Genomic DNA, 16,697 nt, shown 5'->3' on the forward strand with positions numbered 1-16,697 from the left:
GATCGGGCTTCCCTGGTGGCGCAGTGGTTGAGAGTCCACCTGCCGATGCAGGGGACGCGGGTTCGTGCCCCGGTCCGGGAAGATCCCACATGCCGTGGAGCGGCTGGGCCCGTGAGCCATGGCCGCTGAGCCTGCGCGTCCGGAGCCTGTGCTCCGCAACGGGAGAGGCCACGACGGTGAGAGCCCCGCGTACCGCAAAAACAAAACAAAACAAAAACCTAAAAATCACTGAAGAAGTAAGGAAAATTTGGAGCCTTTGCCTACCTGTGATTTAGGCCAGTGTAGATGGTCATCTGCAGGCAATGGCATGTCTGCTGCTCTTTAATTGGTGGGAATCTCAACAAAAATCCTACACATGTATACACAGTTTAGCATACCTGGTTAGAGGTAAGAGGAGGATAGGGAGGATAAGAAATTGGTTTACTTCTGGAGGGAATGCCTCTGCTTCTGGGAAGGTAAGAGAGATTCCCAGTGGGAAGTATGTCCAGGCAAAGGGGTCCCTGTGACTTGGCCTGACAGCATCACTCTAAAAAACAAAATCAAAGTCGTTCTTAACAGGAAGGCTATAGATACATTATGTCTGATACATTATGTCCACATGAGAAAATGGTAACAATGGAGGGTACTGAGGGTTATTCTGGAGATGAAACATCAATTATGTGAAAGGGCAGTTGTAGTCATTTAACATAATTTTGATAATAATGTTCTATCACTTTATATCTTATAAAAAAAGAGTTGCCTGCCAACATTTCAGTTCTACTACAAGGATCAAGCCATCAGGCACAGCAGTTGTCTTCTGACAGCGTGCCCTGAGGGGGATTCAGGATGGAGAAGACCAGAAAACATTCTGTGCTTTGGATATACTGGCCCTTAGATAGTTAAGATGCACATCTAAGGAAAAATTTCAAAGGACCCCAGATTCTTGCATCTTCCCATACATAGATAAGAACTAAAATCATTTTAACTTGAGATGTCTGTTCTTTGTGATTAGCAATAATCTTTTTATGCTTGACTACATGTTTTTCCCAGCAAAAAAAGGTCATAGATATCCGGGCCTTTCCCTTCCCTCTTCGGAGCAGTTCCTCAGAGCTATCTGAGAAGCTGTCTCAGAGCTGCAGTCCTCAGAAAGGTCCCTGAGTAAAACTTAACTCACAACAATGTGGTGCGTTTTTCTTTCAGTCGACAATATTGGTACTTGTCTAGGTTGGGCTCTCGAGGAAGCAGATGCTGATATGAAGTTATGAGTGCAGGAGCTTTATTGGAGAGTTAACATCTGTGAGAGCAAAAAGGATTGGGCACAGAGAGCTGTCACAACATACTGCCGAGCTGACAAAATCTCAGCTAGTTCAGCAGGGAACTCTGAAGCAGAGGTTGCCCCTTAAAGGGGTCCAATGTCAGGCAAAAGTGGGGCTAGCCCACTGCCTTGTTTAGTAAACAGCAGGGTGCCACCCTGAAGACAGCATGACCTCAAGGTAGAAAGCCAAGCCGAAGGAAACATCAACAAAACTAACAGCTGGATGGAGCTAGGCAGAGTGTGCTTTCATGACAGGGAATCCAGCCATCTTATCTCCATGTCTATCACACTGCAGTGTGGCACTAGTTAAATTTTTGGTGGCTGTGTATTTGGAGATGAATATTGATTAGGCCAGAACAAGAGGTGTTAGTGAAGTGTACTCTAATTCTAAAATCCCACTTGAGTTTATAGTGGTAGACCACCACCAATTCCTTGGGTAACTAGACTTGTCATCACCAAAAGATTAAATATCAAATTGTCACCACCGAAAGATTAACTATCAACATCTCAAATGTTGCTTAAGGCCTCTAGAATGATAAGAATATCATTACCCCCATATCTTCCCAAAAAAGTTGCTCCTAGTGGGACAACTCAGGGCCTCTGCTTGTGATGGCCCATTACAGGTCACACTGGCTTCATCGGGAAATGGGCAAAAGGAGCTCAGAATGGCTCTTTAGAGAAGAATGAGAATCTCTTATTTCATACAGATCAAGGAGGTGGCATTTAAGGAAGTCAGATTGGCTCTTTGTGATGCACCACTATTTTTTTTTTTTTTGGTCTTCTGCAGAAGTTTCACAGTAGTGGTGGACAGAAAGAGACAAGACTTGTTTTGTTTCTTTGTTCATTTTAAGGGTGTATTATACCATGCTGCCTAATAGAGTGGAGGCTCTGGAGTCTGTCACCACTTACGAGTGATTTGGCTTTGGACAAGTGGCTCTCGGTGCCTTAGTTTCCTGATTTGTTAAACCGGGATTACAATCGTGCCTACGTCATGCAACTGTTGTGAGGATGAAATGATGTAACACATGCAGTTCCTGGCTTGGGAAGGGCTCAATACGTATCAGCTGTTCTACTTCTCTTTCCCCTCTTTCTCTTCCTCCTCTTCACTGAAGAACCCCTTTCCTATTGGATTTTGTCACCTCTCTAGATTAGCAAAACATTCACAAAACTTGGGAGGAGAGTAAAATTCAAAGAATCTGTTATTCTAACAAGATTTAGGATGTTTGCTTTTTGTCAGGACGTTGGTTTTCACCGGTATGTTCCCATTACTGTTCTGGGTGTGCTAGGTGTAAAAAATGGCCTCTGTCCTGAGCAGCAGTCTATTTGAAAAACAAATGGACATATAAATGGTTAATGAAAGTGTACCTGCATATAAAATTAAGTTCTAAATGAACCGTATAGACCATAAATGGTGTAGGAATCTAATTTCATTTTGCTGAACTGGGGGCTGTTTTGATCATTGAAAGGTGATACCATTTGGGGTGAAATTGTGAGAGTGAGCTCTTGTACAGTAACACAATGTAATGTCATGTTTATTATCTTAGAGTCTAAAACACATTAAGTTAGACCTGAAGAAAGTTTAAGGGCATTTAAGTATGACAATATCATTGCCTCTTATTGTTAGCTTATTAATTAATACTCTCTAACCACCAAATGTGTCAAGATGGCAAAAATATAAAGAACTGCTCATCATCTCTTTGAATAAAGCAATCAGAGGAAGGCTTACATTTTTTCAGATGATCTCTCAATGAGTTTCTCTCTTTATTGTATTTTTGCTATTTTAACTAGGTGATCAGGCCCATCCAGTAGCCTTCTTCATTCCAGGAATCTCCTTTGGCGATTCAGGAGGGAAGTTAAGTAAAAAAGATAGCTGAGCCAGGTCACGTGGGATCATGGTTTTCAGGGTATAGAAAGCAGGTCTTCGGGTTAAAGAGTACGCTGCCCCATCATACTCTTCTACTTGCTAGAGAAACATGCTTTGCACCCCGTGGGAGACACTCACACATAGTAGGTCATGTGTGGTTAACCGGATACTGAGATCGACTGACAATGTTGCACACGGAGTGATTCCTTGCTGTTAAACCCTTTGGAATTATTGATACGAATATGACCACAAAAGAGTCCTATATTGTTTCATTATTTTCTTGTATCCTTCGAGCAACCTAGTGCTCTAGAGGCTAGAGGCCTCTTTCCTTGGCGAGATACATGAGTATGGCTGAAGAGTCCCTGTTGGATTCTTAAATCTCTTACGACCAAGAAGGGGACAAACAAAACAAGCTAACAAGACATCCCTTAGCTCACTAATGATTCTGAATAAGAGTTTTAGGAAGGTCCTGGAGACGGATCTCTGTGCCTTGTCCTAGGCTGGGTGAGTAATACGAGGAAGTGTTGGGAAACAGGGTGACCTGTCCTCAGGTGTTCTAGGAATGCGTGCCCGCTCTCCTCGACATCTGTATCCGTGCGCTGTGACTGTGCCTGCGCGAAACCCGTCCAAACGAAAAGACCAATCAAGGACGGTGATATTTTTTCCCCTGATCCTTTTGCCACCGCCCACTCTGGACAGGCTGAATACCTAGATTGCTCCCTGGGACTTGCCTGACTTTTCCACCTCCGCCCACACAGCTAAACACCCCCTCCACGAACTCACGACGCGGATGGGACGGCGGAGGACCCAGCGAGCATGCGCGACCATCCCGAGCATGCTCAGTAGCGCGCGCGGCGCCCCGAAGCTCCGGCCCAGAGCTGTGGCCGACGCGGAGGTTTCGGCGGCTTCTGCGGCAGTGACGGGAAGTGAGGTGGTCCGGCTGGGCAACCGCGGCGGCAGAAACAGAGGCGGAAGGGTCGCTGCGGCGACGACGTCGTCGACCCGGGTGACCGAGGGGGCTGAGCGCCGAGGGCACTCGCCCGCTCGGAAGCCGGATCCCGAGCCGGGCAGGATGGATCATCACCAGCCGGGGACTGGCCGCTACCAGGTGGTGAGTTTCTGGCCCCAGCCCGGGCCTCCTGCGCCGCCGAGGACCCCGGGATTGCCCCCCGCCGTGGCGCCCAGAGTCCCTTTTCTCTGGTTATTCGCGGAGTGGACGTGCTGGCTAATTTATTTTTGGCTCTTCTGGAAAGACCTTGCTTCCTTCACACCTCTCGGATCGAGCCTGCCTGTGGCTCCTTTGAGACCTTTCTTTCCAGACCCCAGTCTCCTTCGAGGTCCCCATTCCTCCGCTGTTAGACACCCCTACGGCTCCCTTTAAAACTTGTATCTGTTTTATGTCTCACTTTCTCGATCATTTCGTTATGCCCTGACCCAGTCACTTCAGAGATATTCCTGTGGATTGTATACTGGAAATGAGTTCACATACCTTCTGGGAAGGTGTCACCGTCATAGATGGAGTGGGTGGGGAGGAGGCAGGTGTAAGCCCTACGTAGGGTGGGAAGTGGATTTGGTAAAAAAAAAAAAAAAATGTGGGCTTAAAAATCGTGCAACTAGAGAATAGACGTGGGGCTGAACTTGTTTCTATTTCTAGTTAACCTTGTCATTTTGTCCTTTTCTCTTTTGTTAGAATTAAAAGTGATTGCATTCTGTTTTCTATCACTTTTTTTTTTTTTGGTAGGAGGGGAAACAAAGTTTTACTAAAAAAATGCTAATCTTGTTTGAAAAATTTTCTTTAAATACAACGTTTTCCAGCTTAACCGTATAAACCTTTGTATGTTGAAATGAGTGAAAAGTGCCCCTCTATGTTTTCCGTGTCAAATTTTCTAATATTTTTTTTCTCTGATATTAATTCCGGTGGTGTCATTGGAGATTCCTACGTAAACCTTATTTAAAAAATGGACTCAGCAATAGTCGACTGTTTTGTTGTAGCTAGGTAACATGTTCTTCTGTAAACTTTGAGGTGGAAATTTAGTTAAACCTATTTACTGAGGGAGAGGAGAAAAACGTTAATATGGAGCACCGATTATGCAATTTAATAATACTGTTTGTGAAATTTACAAATATAGATATGTTAGTGGAGATTTCATGTTTCAGATCTGTTTGCACAGGAGAGACTTAGTTGTGAAGTAAAGAATTTCTATTAATAAGTGTATTTTGACAAATGCGAAGGCTACCGAAAGATGAAATCCCAATGTATGTAATTTTGCTTTTTTTTTTTAAGATAAAAACTCAAGAGGCGTCCACTTCATCTGGTTTACATTCGGTAAAACCTCCAAATGATGTATACTCTGAATTCTGTGAAGATTTTTCAGTATTTTTGGAATAGTTTGGAAAATGTTGTTGCCAGTTTGGGAAGGCATTTTTCAAGTTGTTAGTGTATACACATTTGGGGTTTTTTTTTTTTTTTTTTTTTTTAAGGCATTCCTGGTTTTGCAGATGTTAGTAAAAATAAAATACAATAGGTAAATATTGGATACCTATTGCATTTACCAGTGGGATTTATTTTCTCTAATCTCTTTTCTTTCCTGTTGCTATTTGTTTCCCTTAATGGTGTTAACTGATTCGAATTCTTTCTCTTTGGGGGTTTTGCTTATCAGAATCCACCATGTTTACATATACAAATCACTGCTCAAAACATTTTTAATTGATGTATTTGTGCCTTAAAGTAATTTATTATAGTGTCACATTTGCTTTCAGTAGTTATTATTATTTTTAAGAATTTCTAACACCAAAATGTTGGAAATTGCTGTCAGCTTTAAGATATTTTCTTTTCTGCTACAACTCCTTTCAAATAAGTGGACAGTATCATTTTTTTTTCTTTTTTAAATAAATTTATTTATTTTATTTATTTATTTTTGGCTGCATTGGGTCTTCGTTCCTTCATGCAGGCTTTCTCTAGTTGCGGCGAGCGGGGCTCTTTGTTGCGGTGTGCTGGCTTCTCATTGCAGTGGCTTCTCTTGTTGCAGAGCATGGGCTCTAGGCGCGCGGGGTTCAGTAGTTGTGGCTCATCGGCTCTAAAGAGCAGGCTCTGTAGCTGTGGCACACGGGCTTAGTTGCTCCGCAGCATGTGGGATCTTCCTGGACCAGGGCTCATACCTGTGTCCCCTGCATTGGCAGGCAGATTCTTAACCACTCCTCCACCAGCGAAGTCCCGACAGTATCATATTTTATTGCCTTTCCCCCCCCCCCAAACTGGAGATGTGTCCCACAGAGACTTTGGATGGGTGGAGGCATTCCTTCAGAGCAGGGGGCAAAAATCTGTCCTTCTAAAGATACTTCTTGCTTAAAGTACGTAGGACATCAATTTGTTTTCCTTGTAAGCTGAAGTGTTTGAAAATCTTAGTACAGTTTACATTCAGATTTTGATTCCAATTCCTGTGTAATTACATGGTAATTTCATCTGTCTAGAATAACTCTTGGTTTTGTTGAGAATGGCCTGATCAGTAACTTTACCTAGGTATATGCCCCCTCCCCCCCAAACTACTGGAGTTGTGTCCTACATAGACTTTGAACGGGTGGAGGCATTCCTTCAGAGCAGAGGGCAAAGGAAAAAAAAAGGCATCTGCGTTGGTTTGCAGTAAGCTAGAGACCAATCTACAGCTTACAGCTCTGGCTTGTATAATGAACACAACTGTTGTGTGGCTGACTTTAGCTCAGTTTTGTTTTTTTTTAAAAAACTCTGGAATGGTTAATAACAATGGAGCAGTAAACAGGTTCAGTTGTTGAATGTTTAGAGCTGACTAAGTAGGAGACAGGAAAACATGCTTGGCGGTGAAATGGTATACGATATTAATTTACACTTATTCATAGAGTTAAATTTTAGCTTTCCGTATTGGTAAGTTAACGGTGATGCTTAGGACCATCAGAATGACTTACTACCATTAACCAATTCACAAGCTTTATGTGGAAACTACTTTTTTTTTTTTTTTTTGCGGCACGCGGGCTTCTCACTGTTGGGGCCTCTCCCGTTGCGGAGCACAGGCTCTGGATGCGCAGGCTCAGCGGCCATGGCTCACGGGCCCAGCCGCTCCGCTGCATGTGGGATCCTCCCGGACCGGGGCACGAACCCGTGTCCCCTGCATCGGCAGGCGGACTCTCAACCACTGCGCCACCAGGGAAGCCCCATGGAAACTACTTTTTCTGTGATCTCTCCTCCATTGTTAAAAGTGTCCAAATTTTGTTAAGTGATAACAATGTACAGAGCTACAAATACAAAAAGCCTTGACTTGTTACCTTTCTAATTTCAGAAAAAGCCAGGTAGTTCCATTGTGTTATGGGAAATTCAATTTTGTCTGGTAGGAAATGGGCAGTGTTGCCAAACTATGAAGTAGGTGACTTGGCTTGGAGCTGTTATGCCACATTCTAACTTTGATGTTCTCCATTTTAAAGGTTTTGTGTATGTGAACCATCAAGCTGACTACTAAGCTTTCAGAGGTATTCTGTGTATAAGTTAAATTGGCACTGTGGATTGTAGCAGTAGTTTCCCAAACTGTATCATGCAGAATGATGATAATAGATGGTCTTAGAAGATTTATAATATATATTAACATATAAAGATGTACATTTGTGTATTTAAACCATGAGAGCTTCTGCTGTAAAGACAGTGATTTGGATTTGTTTAACCTAGCTCTTCCTAAACCTTGACCACAGATTTTTAGAGAAAACTTTGATAATATTAACATTTCCAAAATGTTAGTTTTCTATAAAAATAATGAACTGTCCAACTGTGATGATATAGATACTTTGCTGTTATATATGAATTAGAGTTGCCCTTGATAAATCAGCTGGGAAGGAGGTTGACTATTAATAGTTAACAAAAACCCTCACACCTTTTAAAGTTGTCTGGGCTTATATTTAGGTTGTGCTGATTACAATTTGTGAGCCCTTGGCTTAGTTACCTATAGCATCTTGAAGCTTCAGTTTCCTCATATTAGTACCTTCCTCATTAGGATTATTATGAGAATTATATAATGTAGTGTAAGTAAAAAATATAGTGTAGAGACTGGTACATGATAAATATTATGAATAATGTAAGGTAAATAAACTATAAAATATTGTATATCAGTTTTTGCTGGTGACTATGTTTTTGTCTCTTGTTTTATTTAGCAATATGAATATCAACTAGTTCTTTGTTGTCCATGTCAAGAGCAGTGAAAAGTCTTAAGATCTGATTTTACCGTGTTTACAAGCTGATAGTCTGTTAATGTTTCATGGTTGCTGGCAGAAAAACAGGAGACTCCCAGGTCAGAAACAAATGACATTATTACTCACAGCCCTGCAGACTCATGAACATCAGCATATTTGTGCTGGTTTTCTTTGTAACCAGGTCCCATGAGGGTGATGGGTCTAATGGAAGCACAGAGTGGATCACAGCTAAGCAACTCAGGACCAGGGGTCTAGCACTTTTTTTTTTTTTTTTTTTTAGCAAGCTGCAAACATTGTAGCAAATAACAAACAAGCTAGTTCACCTCTCCCTGAGAGGCAGTTAAATGCTGTGGTAAAGAGTGGATCACAGCTAAGCAACTCAGGGCCAGGGGTCTAGCACTTTTTTTTTTTTTTTTTTTTTTAGCAAGCTGCAAACATTGTAGCAAATAACAAACAAGCTAGTTCACCTCTCCCTGAGAGGCAGTTAAATGCTGTGGTAACCTTGACCTTCTTTCACACTCAGCAGGAATATGCAGGGACACTCAGGCCCATAGCAGGCTGCCTTACCCAAGAGTACATTTTCTGAATGAGATAATATATGGTGATTTTTAGGTGCAGTTGTTTACTTTTGTTTTCTATTTTAAAGAAGTATTTCAGTCTTTTACTTTACGTTGCTCTCTAGTTTTGCCTTTCTCTCTTGGCCCAGCTAGATTCCTTTGCTCATCACTTGTTTGTTTCCTTTGAACTTATCAATATCCTTTATCTGGTTTACATTCTTACCACACCTCTTTTACATCATCAGGGTCCGTTGCTTAATCTAATAGGTACTTTTCAGTTCTCTTCTTGCTTAAGTTCTTTTACCTTGACATTGTGAACTTTCTCCTTGAAACTCCTTCCTCATTGCTGAAATGAAGGAGCTTTCTACTCTTTACTCCCCTGACTTTCCTTCTCTGCATGAACTCAACTTTGCACTTCTCAAATGTTGATACTTTCTATGGCATGGACTATTGTAATAGCTTGCTTAGTGCTTTCTTCCTTCATCTGACCATCCTTCTGTGTATTGTTTGTGCTGCATAAATTGTATTTGTAGAATATAAATTTGATTTTCATTTCTTTGCTTAAAAATCTTCAGTGGCCTCTTATTGAATATCCCCCCCCACAACATTAAAACTTTCAGGGAATTCACTGGTGGTCCAGTGGTTAGGACTCTGCACTTCCACCACAGGGGGCACGGGTTCGATCCCTGGTCTGGGAACTAACATCCCACAAGCCGCACAACGCAGCCAAAAACAAAACAAAACAAAAAACTTTCAAATATATACAAAAGTTGAAAGAATTGCACGGTTAACTTCCATATACCATATACCAATTTAGGGTCTACAATTCCCAACATTTTGTTGTATCTGTGTTATCGTATATCTGTCAATCCATCTTATTTTATTTATTTATTTTTTGAGTGAGTTTTTTTTTTTAATTAATTAATTTATTTTTGGCTGTGTTGGGTCTTCGTTTCTGTGTGAGGGCTTTCTCTAGTTGCGGCGAGTGGGGGCCACTCTTCATCGTGGTGCATGGGCCTCTCACTGTCGCAGCCTCTCTTGTTGTGGAGCACAGGCTCCAGACACTCAGGCTCAGTAGTTGTGGCTCACGGGCACAGTTGCTCCGCGGCATGTGGGATCTTCCCAGACCAGGGCTCGAACCCGTGTCCCCTGTATTGGCAGGCAGACTCTCAACCACTGTGCCACCAGGGAAGCCCCTCCATCTTATTTTTTGAGCTTTCAGAATAAGTTGCAGATATCCGCGTACCTCACTGCAAACCACATGCTTATTATTAGCCTAGAGTTTAATATTTCTTTATGGTTTTTTTCCTTTAGGATAAAATTGACATATAGTGAAATGCCCAAATCTTCCATGGCCAATTAGATGAGTTTTGACAAGTACATACATCTGTGTAACCCAAACCACTTTTGAAATATAGAGCAGGGATCAACAAACTACATTCTAACTCTTGTTTTGTAAATAAAGTCTTATGGTAGCACAGCCATGCCATTCATTTACAGTGGCAGAATTGGGTATTTGAGGCAGAGCCCAGAAAGCCTGAAATATTTGCTATTCTGCCCTTTACAGAGAAAGTTTCCTGACCACTGGGAAGGAACATTACTGTCACCCTAGGAAGTTCACTCATGACCCTTCCCTGTTGATTCCTACCCACCAGGTGATCGTTATACTGTTTTGTTTTTGTTTTTCACTTCGAATGAGCTTTGCCTATCCTAGAATCATACAGCATATAGTCTACAAAGCTTCTTTCACTCTGCAAGAAGTTTAGGAGATTGATCCTGTTATTGTGTGTATCAGTAGTGCATCCCTTTTTATTGTTGAATAGTATTTCATTGTATAAATTGTACGAATATAGGACAGTTTGTTTATCCATTGCTTTGTTGATAGACATTTGGGTTGTTTCCGGTTTTTGGCTATTACGGACAAAGTGGTTAGGAATATTCTTGTGCAAATGTTTTTGTGGGCGTACATTTTCATTTGTCTTTGGAATTACTGGGTAATAGGGTAGGCGTATGCTTAATTTTATGAGAAACCACCAGACTTTTTTCCAAGTCTGTGTACCATTTCCAAGTGTTCCATTTTACACTTAGACCAACAATGTATGAAACTTTGGCTGCTTCACCACCTTGCCAAAAGTTTGGTGTTTCAGACTTTTTAATTTTAGCCATTCTGGTGGGCTTATTGGAATTTTTTATATATATATAAATTTATTTTTGGCTGTGTTGGGTCTTTGTTGCTGCGCATGGGCTTTCTCTAGTTGCGGTGAGCAGGGGCTACTCTTCGTTGCTGTGCGCGGGCCTCTCATTGCAGTGGCTTCTTTTGTTGCAGAGCACGGGCTCTAGGTGCACGGGCTTCAGTAGTTGTGGTGCACGGGCTTCAGTAGTTGTGGCACATGGGCTCAGTAGTTGTGGCTCGCGGGCTTAGTTGCTCCGTGGCATGTGGGATCTTCCCGGAGCAGGGCTCGAACCCGTGTCCCCTGTATTGGCAGGCAGATTCCTAACCACTGCGCCACCAGGGAAGCCCAGGCTTATTGGATTTTGAAGTATAAATTTCTGTTCCTTTTTGCTGTACGCGGGCCTCTCACCGTTGTGGCCTCTCCCGTTGCAGAGCACAGGCTCCGGACGCGCAGGCTCAGTGGCCACGGCTCGCGGGCCCAGCCGCTCCGCGGCATGTGGGATCTTCCCGGACCGGGGCACGAACCCATGTCCCCTGCATCGGCAGGCGGACTCTCAACCACTGGGCCACCAGGGAAGCCCTAAATTTCTCTTCTTAACATACAAGTTCCTTGAATGGACCTTTCCATACCTATACAATGCCACATTTTAGCAATCCCGGCCGCCTCCTCCCCGCCCCCCTGCCTGCCTTAATTTTTATGCAGTAACTGCTGGAGTTCAGCAGGACATACTTATTATTAGCTTCAACCATAATGTCTTCTCTCTTACTTACTTTCCTGACTTTACATGTGTTTATTTCTCACCTAAAGTTCTGTACCACACCCCCGTGGTTTGTTTGCCTTATAAAATCCTGTTCCTAGATGTAAAAACTCCTACGACATTATAGTTGGAAGAGGGAGGCAGGGCGCGTTTCCTGAGTCTGTGTCATCTCTACATCACTGCAGAGGAGAAGTTGAGAATCACAGTATTAGAGAACTTGTTATGCTGAATTGTGTTTTTGTGTATCTTTGTGTACCTTCTGGACTGCTGCTTTTCCTCAGAGGTGCTTCAGGGTTCTGTGAATGCCTAATTTTTATTTCATCTTTAATATAGATTCTAAACTTTTAAAATACTGTAACTGAGGAAATTCACTCTCAGATGTGTTTAAAACCAAGTTTCCATAGCTTGAAGATTAGTATTATGTTAATTTGTGTTGCCAGGGTAATTTGGTTTTGAATGGACCCCACATGGAAATTTCTCTGGCTGTTTCTGTGCATGTAGCAATAGTAACTGAGAGTGTGTCATTAGTTTGACTGAGTACAGTTCATTTAAAAAATATTATACAAACGAGTAAGCTACTTTAGAACACCTGAACGGTGCTGAGTCAGATGCTAGCCATCACTTAGGCATATTTGAGCAGTACATGATCCAATAATGGTGTAGTATTTGTGCAGTAACAAGTAAATGCATTGGAATTATATCCTGAAAATAACATATTATAGATAGTTTATGTGTGATCTTGTGTTTTGAGTGCCTCTTGTCAGATTTATACTTAAGGTATGGGAGCAGTTTTTAGATATCATTATTGATTAACTGTGAAACTGAGGTCCTATAACTCATTTATTCAATATTAATTTATAAAGTATCTCTGTCAGTCAAATTCTGTTTTAGGTGCTGGTGAACAAGACAGTTAAGCTATTGTCTCATGGCTCATACTTTGGTGGAGGGGAGGCAGATAAATAAGTGAGCATAATTTCAGATAGTAATAGATGGTTTAAAGAAGGTAAAGCAGGATGATGGTATAAATAATACATTTTATCAATTACAAAATAGCAATAATAGGATAATAATATCTTTTTGCATTATGTCAGCAATATGCTGAGAACTCTGCTATGTGCTTTACACACATGAGCACATTTATTCCTTAGAACACTTCTGTGAAATAGATAATGTTATGATCTTCATTTTGTAGATGAAAAAAATGAGACATAAAGAGGTTAAATATATACAGGCATGTGTGTGGATCTAGCTGTGATGGATCTGGTATTCAAATCTTGGTGTTTTAGTTTTATATTGCTTTGTAACAAACTACTCAAAACACAAGCATTTTATTATGTTTCAAGATTCGTTGGTTTGGCGCTGATCAGCAGAGCGGTTCTTCTGTTCCATGTGATGTTAGCTGGGGCTCCAACCATTTGGAGGCTTGATTGGGTTGGAACCTCCAAGATGACTCATTCCCTTCACTAGCAGTTGTTGATGACGGTTGACTGGAAGGTCAGCTGGCACTGATGAATGTTGATCCTTTCAGTTCTCCTCTGTATGTTCTCTTCACGTGCCCTCTCAGTGTGACCTTGGCCTTTCACATCACAGAAGGAAGAGGAAGCTGCCATTCCTCTTAAGCCTTCAGCTTAGAACTCCAGAATGTCATTTCTGCTGCATTCTGTTGGTTAAAGCAGCCATAAATCCAGCCCAGGTTCATAAGGAGGGGAAATGAACTCCATTTCCCAATGAGGGAGAGGCAGTGCACATACATGGAGGCAAAAAATTTATGGTGGCATCTTTGGAGATGGTATGCCACACCAGTGGGTTTGACTCCTCAGTGGGTTGGAATCAGGATTATTAGGGAACTCTGTCGGCTCTGCAGGTGTGACACTCAGGCCAAGACTTGATTGAAAAGTTCTAGCTGATGAGTGTTTCAGGTGTGATAGGGGCCTATGGTGCAAATGAGCTTGTTGGTTTAAGAAATAAGAAGAGAGCTGTGTGCCTTGAGCAAGGTGAAGGGGGATGGCTCAGTGGAATGGGACAAAACAAAGAAATCAATTTTATGCTAGATTTGATAGAAGAATGGAACTCTCGTTTGTAATTTTTGTTTCGTGAAAGCAGTCAAGTCCGGTTACATACCTTGCAAGGTGCATTGTCAGATGAAAACGTGGGGTCCTGGCCTTGGGCAGGAAAGCCAGTCTCCACTTCCGACGGGCCTGCTGTCTTAGCCCACAGCACCCCCAAGGGATTGCAGCCTCCATGCCAGGACTTGCTAGATACTGCTTTGCTCGTGAATGTATCATGGTGACGCCAGCCTGGGATGGGCATAGCTACCACCTTGACATACTCCTAGTCATGAGGTGGTGAGTTGAGCTGAGCCAGGGCGTTCAGCTGCCTGAGAATCTTTCTTGGGGAGGCAGACTGCCTGTGAGCTGAGGCACCAGGTCCCTGGCACATGCTCTTTTGTCCCATTGGAGTTCACTTATAAAACTTGGATTCAAAGATAAAATTATTAAGAATTTAAAGGTGACCATAGAGCATTAAACCCCAAGCATGAGGCCCTCCTGAGGCAAGGTTCCATGTGACTGCACTGGTCATGTGTTCGTGAAGAGGGCCCTGAAAGGAATCTCACTATGATGGTGGTAGTGGTGGTGGTGATGATCTAGAACCAGGGGTCAGCAGACTTTCCAGTAAAGGACCAGATAGTAAATATTTTAGGCTTTCCAGGTCATGTGGTCAGTGTCACAGCTGTGTGCCAGATCTGCTGCTTTAGTGCAAAAGTATCCATACTTAATATGTAAACAAGTTAACATGACTGTGTTCTAATAAAACTTCATTTACAGAAACAGATGGTGGGCTGGATTTGGCCTACTAGCTGTAATTTGCCCACCCCTGGTGTAGATGAAAGAGGAATGCACCTCATAAAGGCCTTAAGTTTGGGCCTGTTGCAGGATGCTTCTGACAAATTTTTATTTCACTCAGTCTTGAAATATACCCTTAGGAAAGTGGTAAAGGTTGTTTTGCATCACTTACTTTTTGTACCTGGTAATCAGGCAGACACTTGGTCTATCACTAGAATTGGTGTGGAGACCCCAGTTAGAGTATAAAATTTCCTATGAGAACAGCAAAGACAAGTTTCTCGTGTCTGATGGAATCTTCATTCTGTTGGAGTGGTCACCTCATTGAGGCCATTTAAAATCACAATACCCCCTTCACAGTACTCCCTAGCCCCATTTCCTGCTTCATTTTTTCACATAGTACTTATCACCAGCTGATATTTTCAAATATTTTACGTGTGTAATTCCTACCTCCTTCTTTCCCCTGAGTGTAAGCTTCATGAGGACAGGTATGTTTTGTTCACTGCTATATGATCCAGTATCTGGCATATGGTAGGCGCTTAGCAAGTATTTGATAAGAATGACTGAATGAGTGGTGCTAGCTCAAGAGCAATTCCATAGACTCAAAACCTTGCTTATGTTATTTTATTCTCTTATTTTTATAAGAGTTCTTTTTTTTTTTTTTCCTACTGAGACGGGCTCTCTCAGATTGTGTGTGTGTGTGTGTGTGTGTGTGTGCATGTTTTGCATTACCTTACAGCTTAACATATGTTGTCTGTGTCTCTCTCCTCCTTCCTTCTCCCCTTCTCCCTCTCTCTCTCTCTCTACACACACACACACACACACACACACACACACACACACACACTTATTTTTATAAGAATTCTTTTTTTTTGCTACTGAGACTTGGGCTCTCTCAGGTTGTTTGTGATATATGATTGGCCCCATAGGGTTGTTCAGTAAGGAACCCATGAAACCATGTGCAGTGGTCCTGCTTAGTACCTTCATTGACTGTGGAATTGTGGATACTGCTTTGATTTTTCTCATCTGCTTTATATTGACTACTTAGAGACTATTTTCTTTTTATTCTTTCCTTAATGTCACACCTACATGCTAAAACACTGTCTGATTATATGTGTATTAATAGTATATTATTTTAGAATTGTATACATATTCCACATGTGTAGGCCTGACTTAAATTTACATAACTATGGAATACATTCTGCTGACCTTATTAAATGTAAATTTACTCAAAAGATCCTTGTAATTAAGGCTAGCCTATCTACCATTTGGTTATAAATCATCCTCTATGTTTTCACGCCATGTTCTTGTTATGGTTTCTTCCAAAAGTTTGATCACTTAGCTGGAATTAAGATGTAGGTAAAATTCTTGTTAAAGACATGCCAAGTGCAAGTTGGGAAATACTGCAAGTAGTCTAAGATTTACTATCAGATTATTTCAAGGTTTTGACTTTTAAGATTTGAATATCAGCGATTTAGTATTTTAAAAGTTTAGAAATGTGCTGTGGTTTAGTTCGTCTATGATATTTCTCCAGACTTACCCATTACATTATGTAAAGAAATTGTGCTATTTGGCAGAGGCTTTGAGAATAAGGAAATATAAACTGGATAGTTTTACTTCTTTACTAATTTTGAGGCTCGTAGGACTTGTAGCATGTTGGATGTGAGACTGAAGAAATCCAATAGTTTTTAGAGAACGTTTGTTATCGTTTGGGTAGAGCATTCATTTATATCAGCATGCCTTTTTGTGTGATTTCCCCACAAGGGGAAGGATTAACACTTGAAATAACGCTTGAGACCCTTTTAAGGTTTTGTTTGTAACCTTAGAGAACAACATGAGCCTCCGCCAACCTCACCTTGCTTACTTTGTTACTGCCCTGCACATGTGCCCTGTTTTGAGCTGTAATACTTTTGTTCTCTTGCCTTGCTCCTCTCCAGGCGCCACTCCTGACCATGCTCTCCCTTGGCTTCTGACTCTTCTGGATTTTGAACATATGATTGCCC

The 16,697-nt window shown here is 41.8% G+C and overlaps 1 protein-coding gene across 4 annotated transcripts in view; it reads left to right on the plus strand.

Moving 5' to 3' along the window:
• NDFIP2 (Nedd4 family interacting protein 2) overlaps positions 1–16,697 on the plus strand; it is a 157,791-nt gene that overhangs the window by 80,334 nt on the left and 60,760 nt on the right. For 2 of the 4 annotated variants that reach the window (XR_008619051.1, XM_055089587.1), the window contains exon 1: positions 3,900–4,269. The exons of 1 other annotated variant lie outside the window; for it this stretch is intronic. Coding sequence is in view for 2 of the 3 variants with exons in the window: in XM_055089587.1 (XP_054945562.1) it covers positions 3,949–4,269 (321 nt within the window). In the remaining variant the exon portion in view is untranslated. Of the gene's footprint in view, positions 1–3,899; positions 4,270–16,697 lie in introns of those variants that run through there. One more of the 4 variants, XM_007114404.4, reaches the window with a different exon arrangement.

This window comes from Physeter macrocephalus, chromosome 13 (genome assembly GCF_002837175.3).
Source record: "Physeter macrocephalus isolate SW-GA chromosome 13, ASM283717v5, whole genome shotgun sequence".
Classification (NCBI taxonomy): domain Eukaryota; kingdom Metazoa; phylum Chordata; class Mammalia; order Artiodactyla; family Physeteridae; genus Physeter; species Physeter macrocephalus.